At 31.0% G+C, this 11488-nt stretch overlaps 2 protein-coding genes across 2 annotated transcripts; both read left to right on the forward strand.

Moving 5' to 3' along the window:
- Positions 1-864: 864 nt before the first annotated feature.
- Positions 865-4097, forward strand: LOC123194246 (uncharacterized methyltransferase At2g41040, chloroplastic). Its single transcript, XM_044607397.1, has 8 exons — positions 865-1104; positions 1175-1266; positions 1365-1505; positions 1629-1710; positions 1873-2066; positions 2166-2277; positions 3180-3284; positions 3748-4097. Exons 1-8 carry the CDS (start codon positions 928-930, stop codon positions 3874-3876), a joined length of 1032 nt encoding a protein of 343 aa, XP_044463332.1. The 5' UTR covers positions 865-927; the 3' UTR covers positions 3877-4097.
- A 5220-nt stretch (positions 4098-9317) lies between these two features.
- Positions 9318-11264, forward strand: LOC123195297 (protein RGF1 INDUCIBLE TRANSCRIPTION FACTOR 1-like). Its single transcript, XM_044608970.1, has 4 exons — positions 9318-9590; positions 9665-9910; positions 10149-10289; positions 10901-11264. Exons 1-4 carry the CDS (start codon positions 9582-9584, stop codon positions 11189-11191), a joined length of 687 nt encoding a protein of 228 aa, XP_044464905.1. The 5' UTR covers positions 9318-9581; the 3' UTR covers positions 11192-11264.
- The last annotated feature ends 224 nt before the right edge of the window (positions 11265-11488 follow it).

The raw sequence follows: 11488 nt of genomic DNA on the forward strand, positions 1-11488 counted from the left end.
TATATTATATATATTAATATAAAGGGCTGGCAGTCACCAACCCTTTATATATATTATAATATAATAATATTATAATATATTATATAATAATATAAAAAATTAATATATTAATATAATAATATATATAATATATTAGTATAAATGGTTGGCGGAATCGCCAACCCTTGGCGATTTCGCCAACCATTTTATATATATATAAAATATATAATTATTAATAATATAATATATTTTAATATTATTATAATATCATAATAAAATATTATATTATACATATTATTATATATAATAATATAATATATATTATTATAATATTATATTATATAATATTATAATATATTCTTTATATGTACAGCACAGAAATAATTTCCAGAATTTCACGCCTACGTTTATTTTTTTTTCGGTTTATCTCAAATTTTTTTTTTTCAGTTTTAATCCTTAAATGTTAATTTTTTTTTTCAATTAAATCCTACTAAATGATTTTTTTTATGGTCATTTCTTCCAGGATATAAAATTGATGTAGCTGATTTTTTTGTGGGTTGATCTTTTCTTTTTTAAATCCTTACTTTGAAGATTTCTTAATCTGAAAAATTCTTCAAAGTGATTTACTGCTTTTGTTTTTTAAGATGAGGAAGAAGAGAGAGTGATTCTTTTATCACTTTGGAAGAAGAGGAAGAAGAGAGAAAAAAGTTACAGAGAAGAAGAGAGAAAATTTGTGTATAAAAAATTGAAGAGGGGTATTTTATGGAAGGTGAGTACTGTTGTGGTATATTTGTGAAAGCTTTAGGATAAGTGATAATTTTGTATACACGGAATAAAATAATGCTAAAAATTTCAATTTCCCTTATTATTAATTGTATAATAAGGGGAGATGGAGTGGTCTACGTCACCATGTAGCGGAGACTAATAACGGACTCGCAGGCCAATCCCATGGCAATGGCTGCTTCCTCTTCTTCTTGTTTTCTCCATCACCTACTCTTCCCACTACAACCCCATCTTTCTCGTAATTCCATATTTGCCCCTCCTCTCCGTTTTTCTTCGGCCGTTCGCGCCACTGCCACTGCCACTGCCACTGTCACTTCCACTTCCTCCCTCACTCTTCAAGAGGTAATTTCTCCTAATTCTTCTGTTATTCACTCAAGCTTCAATCGTTCACCTTCTTCGTTTTCATTCTCAGGATGTGACTAAAACTTTGGAGGCTGCTGACTTGTTCTGTTGCCCAATTTGCTATCAACCCCTCATAAGAAAAGGACCTCCTGGTCTTAACTTGTAAGGATTTTGCTTTTTCATCCGTATAGCCATGACCACGTATGTAAACTTTGTGAGTTGAAGATGAAGTAAAAATTTTTTGAATTGGAACCCTGCAGGCGAGCAATTTATAGGTCTGGTTTCAAGTGTGATAAGTGTGACAGGTCATATTCCAGTAAGGATAATTTTCTTGATCTCACACTGATTTCTGGGTTGAAGGACTATGTGGAAGTCAAGCCTGCTTCTACTGAGCTTTTCCGGTATTTTTAAAAAAAAATTCATTTATTTTCTAAGTTTCATCAAGTAATTAATGAACCCACTTGACAAATTGTACGAGGAAATGCTTGTGTATTGCTTTTATGCTTTCATTTCACCTTTGCTAGGAGTCCATTTGTATCGTTTTTGTACGAAAGGGGCTGGCGTCAGAATTTCAATAGAAGTGGCTTCCCTGGTGCTGATGAAGAGGTATATATATTTTACTTTGACAATTTTATTCATAGTCATTCTAACTAAGCAAAACTACCCAATTAAAGTTATTGATTCTTTGATGTATATCAAGCATTGTTCTTGTTTTTGTTTAGATTTTTCATCATGTACAAATTACATGATGATTTGTTTCAAATGCAGTTCAAAATGGCTCAGGAATACTTCAAACCTGTTGAAGGTGGCCTTCTATTAGATGTTAGCTGTGGGAGTGGTTTGTTCACTAGAAAATTTGCGAAATCAGGGACATATTCAGCTGTCATTGCTCTTGATTTTTCAGAGAATATGCTTCGCCAAAGTTATGATTTCATTAAGCTAGACGATGCCATTTTGACTTCGTATGTTTAAGTCACTATAACATCAGATAAATTTATGTTCTGCATTTTATAATTATGATTAGCGAAAGAACTGACTAGTACTTCATTGATAATGTGTAGCAATCTTGCTCTTGTTCGGGCAGATGTTTCTAGGCTTCCCTTTTCATCTGGTTCTGTTGATGCTGTTCATGCTGGGGCGGCCTTACACTGCTGGCCCTCTCCTTCCAATGCTGTAGGTCTTGTTTCTCCTTGAATCCCTCTGATATTTATTTGCAACTTCCCCTGTAGATGTGCCAAATTGATTGTTGTTGGAAATTGATGGCCTAGTATTTGATCTACATTCAGCCTAACCTATTTATTTATGCATTATTTCTCTTGCCTTGTCATGCTGTGGCCCGAAAACTGGGTTTGGGAAGATCTCCATCCGGAATATGTTTCACATTTTGATGATCATTATTGTCAAAATATCATCTTCATGAAATATGATGTAAACAGTTGGAGCTATTCCTCATCACTGGGTTGTATGACATATTGGTCTAGCTGGCTAGATATTGTTTATTCAAGAACCTATGGACTCCTCTAAACTTTATGATTCTAAGCATGTGACTGTTGCCCTTCATGAGCCGAATGAGGATGTCAGTTACAGAAAAGGCTGTGTAAGGTTTGCCAAGGATAATAAAAGGGCACACCTAGTTGTAGAAAAGTGTGACTGGACTGCAAGAATATTGTCAGAATCTGGAGTAACCGTGATTGGAGTTTCATTCAGGTTGTGAATCATATGGTGCAAAGCAGAATATGTGGACAAATTGTAGTTGCTAAGAGCCATAAATCGGTAGGTCCTGCATGGGATTCGTGTTGCTTTAAGCAATCCATTCTTTCTCAGTCATTGGAAAATTACCAGAACCAGCTCAGAGAGTGTTCAATAAGTAGCATCTGCTTTGGCTTACATCCCTATCCAGTATCTACAAGTCCCTGCACCTAAAATGATGCTTTTTAGCAATTTTTTTTTTTAAAAATCAGAATGGTCATTTCTTGAACCGTTTAAAGTGTACTATATTGTATTGTGTCAATTGATCCTTTTGAATGCATATACATTGTATCACTACTGAAATTATTTGCTCATGAATTTGTCAGATTGCTGAAATCAGTCGTGTATTGCGAAGTGGTGGGGTCTTTGTGGGAACCACTTTTCTTAGATACACTTCTTCCACTCCCTGGGTAGCGCGGGCTCTAAGACAGGTAAGATTAACTCATATCCATCTCTCGTACGCTATTTTGTTCACTCATTTTCAACAAATGGAGAACTCATATGCATATTATAAAATGTATAAACAGTAGATATTGATAGATACTAACAAACTGACGTATCATTATGTAATTGAATGTTTTAATTGTTTACGTAATCTTTAATTTAAAATTACTCAATCACATGACAATAAATCAATTTGGTTATACCCAACTACCCGCTAGTACCCATCACATTCTACATAGAAGTATTATTGATAGAGAATAGATGTAAACACTAATCTTTTCCTCCAGTAGTTAAAGGGAGTGATCTACCATCTAATCTAAATTGGTTGGTTTTTCATTGGAGAAGCTCTCAGTGATTGAGGGTTTCTGCTTTTAAAAATACGGGGCTGTCATAATTTTCCAAAAAAAAAAAAACTTTTAACTGATTGCTATATACCATTTTGCAATGCAGAGGATTCTGCAGAATTATAATTATTTAACAGACGAGGAGATTGAAGACGTGTGCACATCATGCGGTCTTACTAACTACTCAAGGAAAGTTCAACAATCATTCATCATGTTTTCCGCTCAGAAGCCTTGAAACTAGGTGATTGATTTGAATTAGTTGTTCTCCATACTGGGTTGTATCATTACATGAAGGTCAGTGTTGAGTTGTTTGTATAAACATATATAGATTCAGTAAATAATTCCTGGAAAAGTGATAATTTGGGAAGATGTAAATGTGATTATTAATGGAAAAACCCTGGAACATGAAACTCAAATATGGTTATAGATTTGAGAACAGAAGTTAGAAGATGATAACATGGTGTTGAAATGCTATAATACTTTATGTGCAAGTTATCTTTAATTCAAAATTAGTTAATCATATGATAATATATTATTTTGTTTACAGTTGTTAATATCCAACATTTGTACATGTAGCTTTCTTTTTTTGTAACGACCCTTACTCAAATTGTACTACTCCTTTTGTCTAGTTGCAAATTACTTTTTTGACCTAACCTGATCACACCAAGTAGATGAAAGCGTTATCACACAACCATTGTATCACTAAGTATGTCAAAAGTTTAATCTAGCTATCAACTTAGTTTAATTTAAATCAATTAATCAAGCAAGAAAAAACCTTTTTGAACTAATCAAACGTAAATTGACCACACTAAACAATAAATGCCCTTGCCCTATCATCATTGTATCAATAAATCAAACGTTTGATCTAGTTTATAATTTAGTCAGACTTGAACTGACTACACCAAGTGGAAGAAAACTATGGGTTCAATGACTAATTCTACAACCACTGCATCAGGAAAGTAAGAGTTTGATTTTGATATAACTCTAACAAATTTGGAACTCATGCTCTCTTCCTTAGATGTCACACTTTTACCGCTTAAGTTACCTTTAGAGGCATTGTACATACAGTATTACTTGTTTAAATGATCTGCCATAAAGGTGAGCTACAGTTATCTAGTATAGATATATAAAAAAGTGGAATGCTCGTGAGAATTAAGTTAAAAATAAGAAGAAACAGAGAGTAGAAGTGGGATTAAGCAAAAAACAACTAAACAAGAAAAAAAAATGAAGAGTGGAAAGTGGGCTAAGAGTGACAGAGAGTGCAGAGAGATCCCCTCGTGCGGCTCAGATGCTGATCCATCCTCTGTTTGCTCTCTCTGTAACTCTGACCATTGAACAAAAATAATTAAAAAAAAAAAACTTAAACTAGATGTGGAAAAGAGGAATATTGAGATTTATGTCAGTTCTCACTTCTTAGACACTCACACTCTTTTAACTAAAAACCTTTAGACATTTAGCCCTTTGGATCACCTGCATGTGCTCCCCTTCCTTACCTGACAATATTACCTTTCGGCAGCTCTTTGGCATGTGAGCTTGCCCTGCCCATGCATACATCCTCACCCCCTTTATTAATTTCCTGTGTAATAATGTTTAATATTTTGATTCATTAACTCACGAAGCTGGTTTTCCCATCATTTTTCTTAATTGAAATGTGATTTCAATCTTAGCATATGAAACATGTATGGTTTTCTCATTTATGAATGGAAGAAGTACTAGACTCTACAGACTCTATGAACAGTAATGTAATACTCAAGGTAAAAATTAGGGTTAGATTTAGTTTGTCGAATCCGAATTTAATCTTAAATCAAACAAATTGAGTTTGAGCTACAAACTGAGTTTGTTTTATAAAACAAGCCGAGTTCAAGTTAATTTAAATATTCAAATTTGAACTTGCTTAGATCAAATCTAGATTTATTATTTTTTAGCTACGTTTAAATATTAGTTTATTGATCTTGAGCTAAGCCTTGTTCGGGCTTAGTTTGAATAGAGTCCAACTTTGGGCAAAATAAGCTATTTTTCAACTTTTTTTGTATAATATTTCAATAAATTACTAAATAGTATTTGAAATTTTGATAAGTAGAGTTGAAAATTAAAGATGAATTTGAATTAAATCAAGTCAAATAAAGATTAGATCGAGTTCAACATAAATCTAGTGCAATAAACTTGAATTGATTTAAATGACAAACATAACTGACATCAAAAAAGATAAAAGAAAAAAAAAATCGTTAGAGAAGAAAAGTTCTAGTGAAAAATCCTTAATGATCTAGAGCTCAAACTCAAGTCAAATTGTGGAACTAAAATTTTAACTTGATTTCAACTTGTCTAAGCTAAATATGGTTCCTCGTGCTACTCCACTCATGGAAACCGATTAAAGGGTATTTAAGGGAATGGCATAAAAATAGCAAAGCCCAAGATTAGCTCTTGGTTATTGGTAAAAGGCGCAAGAAGCCAAGCAAGGGCTTCTCAAAAATAGTAAAACCGTAATTAATAAATAAGATAATTGAATTTGTTAGTTAATTACTAGTGCTTAATGAGTTTGTGTTTGTCTGTCTGTCAATATTTGTTATTAATCCAAAACCCTACATAATTATTAAAGCACAGCTTCCCATTAGTGGAGTTGTTGTTGGTTGAATGTTGCCATGTTTTTATTCCCCCAAAACCAGGTTTCAATTAGATAGATTTATATTTTCCCACCCACACTATGGTCTGAAGACACTTTTTCATTATAGAATGCATAAGTCAGACTCTCTCGCCTTAAACCTAGTTTGGTTAAAAAAAAAAGCTAATGTTGTAAAAACAAACTAGTAATTTCACCTTATGAAAATTTTGAAAAAAATTAAAAAAGAAGGATCCTTTTACAAATTTGGAAACTTGCATTTTTGTCCTTACAATTCAAATTTGTAAACCCTAGTTGTCATAACGCTACTCATCCAAATCTAAACCCATAAAAATGGTCACTTATCTAAAGCCGAAACCCCTCATAACCACCTTCCATCTAAACTCAAATCCATGAAAGCCATTATCCACCTAAGCGCAAATCCATCGAAACTACCATCCATTTGCAACAAAGAAGAGGTGAAAGTGAAAGAGGAAAAAAAATAGTGTTAATGACGGCTTTGATATGCTAAAGGAAATTTTAAAAATTTATTAATTTAGGTGATATAGTAACTTTGAAAAAGTGACATAATTAAGGATAATATGATAATTTAACTTTTATATAATATGTCGGGACTTTTTTTCATTAATAGAATTAGATTTTAAGTGAAGAACTATGATTTATGTAATTAGTGGGTGAAAACTTATTTTAAAGTTAAACCTTAGGTGGAAAATGTAAATCACTTGTTTCAATTATGATTTAATCCCTTAGGTTAATATTGATTAACTTTATAATTAACATTTCTAGCCCTAATTGGTCCTACTAAATCTCAAATTATGAATGATCTTCCACAAAAAAAGATTAAAATCTTTGACCCAACAAAAATGTTAAATCTTTTTAAAGAATATTTTTTATATTGTCATGTCTCTTTTGACCATGATATACACTTCTTTGAAATTATAATGAATGTTCAAAGAATATTGGGTCACAACAATCATGAAAATTTTATTGTTTTCTAACCTTACCCAAAGTAATTTTATAGTAACAAACTTCTCTTATAAATTTATTTATATAAAATGATGTAAAATAATGTGATAAAATCATATAATTATTAACTTTATTTTTAATTTAAAATCAACTAATCGATCACATATTTTCATTTAAATTGATGCGATAGTAAGAATAATTAGAAAGTATAATATTATTCTTTTTACTCTTAATAATTTGAGTCATACTATAAACAATTAGGAACCCTGCTCAATCATGTGATTGTTATGAGAATTTTGTAGAATTTTGTTGTCAGAAAGCAACAAAAAATTGCCACTTTTTTCTCCCTCAATCTCCTTTCTTAAGCCCTTTTCTTCTTTAGTTGCTTTAACCCAAATGTCAAAAGCAAAAGACTAAAAAGATTTATTTGCATAAGTAATGGATGACTTCATTGCAATAAAATTATACATATCCGCTTCAAATATATAAATAAATATATATTTGATGTGTGTCATGGTCTGAAATTGAAAGAGGATTATTTGAATTTAAAAAGTGCAAACTTGAGATGTGGTTTTTCAAGAATGGATAAACATCTCATTATACTTATAATAAAATTATGTATATATATTTTGAGTATATAAAAATGTATACATTTGATATATGTCATGATATGATTGGATAATTATGAATTAATGATAAAATAATATCCAATCATATTATAACATATTATGTATGTACTTATTTTTATACTAAAAAATAGGTACACGGTATTGCTCATTTACTCAAGTAGATGCAGCACCCAACAAGTAGAATATGAATGACCTGCGGTTAAGCAAATACGATTCATGTGCTAAACAAATGTGAGCATATGACCCATGAGTATATGTGTCAAGTATTTACAGATTAGATTTTTCATATATGTAAAAGTACTTAAAAATGGAGAGTATAAATGTTGTGGAATAGAGACAGAAAAGATTGTGGGCTTCGTCAAAGAGAGAACAAAATAATTTTTTTTTTCTCCATCTAATTGTACTCTAATTTGTTCATAGTGAATTCTTCTTCATTTTCTGCCCATAGTTTTCCCGTGTTGGATTTTTAAGGCAAATTTTGTATTCTCATTTGAAAGATTTGTGTATTTTGCTGCTTATTTTATTTGGTTTCTTACCCTTTATATTTATATATTGTTATAAGGCCAAAGGACTTGGTTCACCCCAAAATCTCTTTTTCCAACTTTTCATCCATTATCATTCAAAAACCTAAATATCCACTTATTTGTTAAATTTTGTTGTTATTGTTAAAAATAAAATCATCATTTTGAGTTTTCATTTTAAAAAAAAAATATATATATCCAAATTTCCTATTTTAGTTTTGAAAACTAATAAATTTTCCATTAACCTAATTTTAAAAAGTTACTTTTTCACTCCCACCATCTAGGATTCCTAGGGTTTTTATATTTTAGAGTTAACAACCAACCCCCTTAAAGTTCAAAACATTGCACTTACACCCCAAAAAATTCATTTTTTTTCCACTATTATTCTTTCTGACTATTTACTTTAACGTGTTGTCAACCTGTGTGACAAAATTTAGCCATTTTGAATAGATTTTTGGTGGTTTTCGTGTCAAGAAATCACTGGGGAGGGAAAGGAGATACTATTTATGGGGTCAATGACGTGCTGGAATGAATCACCAAAAAGAACAATCATAAAAAAGAGGGAATAATTTTTTAGGGTGTAAGCATAATGTTTTAAATTTTGAAGAGGATAGCGTTAACTCTATAATATAGAAACCTTAAGAACCTTAGATGGAGGAAGTGAAAAAATAACTTTTTAAAATTAAGTTAGAGGAGAAATTATTAGTATTTGAAACTAAGGTTAGTAATGAGGATAAATTATTTTTTCTTTAAATGAAATTTTAAAATAATGATTTTACCTTTAATAGTAATAACAAAATTTAATAAATTCGTAGTTATTTGAGTTCTTGAAAAATAATGGGTGCAAACTTGGTTAAAAGGGTAAACTTTGGGTGAGGATAAGTCCTTTGGCCATTGTTAAAAAGGAGAGGTGAAGAATGGCAGACACAGAAACCGTGCCCACGTTCTGCTCATAGCTCACTGTCTTTCTTCATTTCTCTATTAAAATTCTCTCTCACATATTCACAAGTTACATAGATTTGTCTCTTTCTCATGGAATAATTATACACTCTTTAATTTCTTGTGAACCTCCATAAATACACTCTTCTCCATACTCTCTACTTCCTCTCTCTCTTTTTCTCTTTCTCTCTTTCTCTTCAGCAAATCAGCCACTATCTTGAGATATTCAGCTATCTAGGGTTGTTTCTTTCTTTCAAGCTTCTGTAATATGATCATGGTGTGTACTTGTTCTCTTTCTTTTTCATCCATCACTTATTCAATTATATATTAATGTCTGGGGTTGAATTGTAGGGAATTCAAAGGCCTGCGTGGTTGGAAGCTCTTTACACACAGAAATTCTTTGTGGGTTGTTCTTATCATGAATCAGCAAAGAAAAATGAGAAGAATATATGCTGTTTGGATTGCTGCACCAGCATATGTCCTCATTGTATTCCATCTCATCGCTTTCACAGGCTTCTTCAGGTTCGCCGATATGTTTATCATGAAGTTGTTCGATTGGATGATCTCCAGAAGCTCATAGACTGCTCTAGTGTTCAGGTGCTTCAATTTCTTGATCAATTTCCCTCCACTCAGATATGAGCAATGTTTCGCATATCTAATTTTAAATACTTAGATGATGTATTATTATCTAATTGAATGTTACTTTATTCTCAATTCACAATCATTTTTAATACATCTGGGTACTTTGCTACTGGATATACATAGTTTTTGTTGATTTTATATATCTTTACCCTATCCACATATTTGTTCATGAAGATTATTTTTCTATTCACAGGCATATACTATTAATAGTGCAAAAGTGGTGTTCATCAAGAAGAGACCTCAAAACAGGCATTTTAAAGGAGCTGGAAACTATTGCACTTCCTGTAATAGAAGCCTTCAGGAACCCTACATTCATTGCTCTCTTGGCTGCAAGGTAATTGCACAAATGAAATTATAATATTAAATTATCAATAAAACTATGTACACCCAATTTTGTATATTTAATTGGATTCCCAAATAATATATAAATTATATAATTGTATGATTTTGAATTAAATATAAAATAACATCCAATTACACGATAACATTTTATCTATGTAACCAATTATATACTTAAGACTGGATGCACGTAACATTACTCTTGAATTATATATAATTTGGGTTTTAACTTTTGATTACAATCAAACTATGTGACCAATAAAGTATGTTAAATGTAATATATTTTGATTCAATTCAATCTCATTATGACTTGATGTGAGTATAATTTGATTTGATAAAAATTTGATTTGATATAATTTTGATTTACATTATAAAACTATATATCATATAACGTTTCGTTAATAATATTAATTCAATTCACAATACAATTCATAATTCTTCAAAGTATAAATGTTATGTCATCATGTAATTGAGTGATTTTTAATTAAAAATAAAACAATATTCAATTACATGATGATATATTATTTTTATATCGAATTATGTGTGCAAATATGTGCTTATAACATTGCTTCTTTTATAATTATGTTGAATTATGAATGTTATCAGGTGGACTTCGTGCTGAAACACTTCAATGACCTCAGTCCATACTTAAGAAGATGCAACACATTAACACTGAGTCCAGACTTGTTGATTCCACAGGAGATGGGAGAGGAAGAAACTCAGTCGACGATAGTAAACAGTGAAGAGAGAATTAGTTGGTCTTCAGCATCATCAGGATCACAGAACAATCAAAGTCGGATAGTGAGAAAGAAAAGAAGTAGTGATAACGAAGACATGGCTACCAGCTGCATTATCAGTAGAAGAAAAGGAATTCCTCAGAGATCTCCTCTTTCTTAAGAAATTAACAAAAACCCTTCTGCACAATCATATTATCAGTGATTTTTAAGTTTATATTTATACGGTTTGTTTCATTTCTCTCTTAATATTGATTGTTGATGATGACGAACATTTACGACAAAAGATACTGATAATAACGAGAGAAAAACAGATATTCGATCATTATAAATATTATTTTTATGATTTTAATAATAAATTATTTATACTCTTATTAAAAATAAGTAAATTAATGACTTTAACGAACGGAAAATGCTTGTTAAAAGTATATTTTCTGTTTTTAAAAAGTTAAAAAGTTTT

This window comes from Mangifera indica, chromosome 13, assembly GCF_011075055.1.
Source record: "Mangifera indica cultivar Alphonso chromosome 13, CATAS_Mindica_2.1, whole genome shotgun sequence".
Taxonomy (NCBI): Eukaryota; Viridiplantae; Streptophyta; class Magnoliopsida; order Sapindales; family Anacardiaceae; genus Mangifera; species Mangifera indica.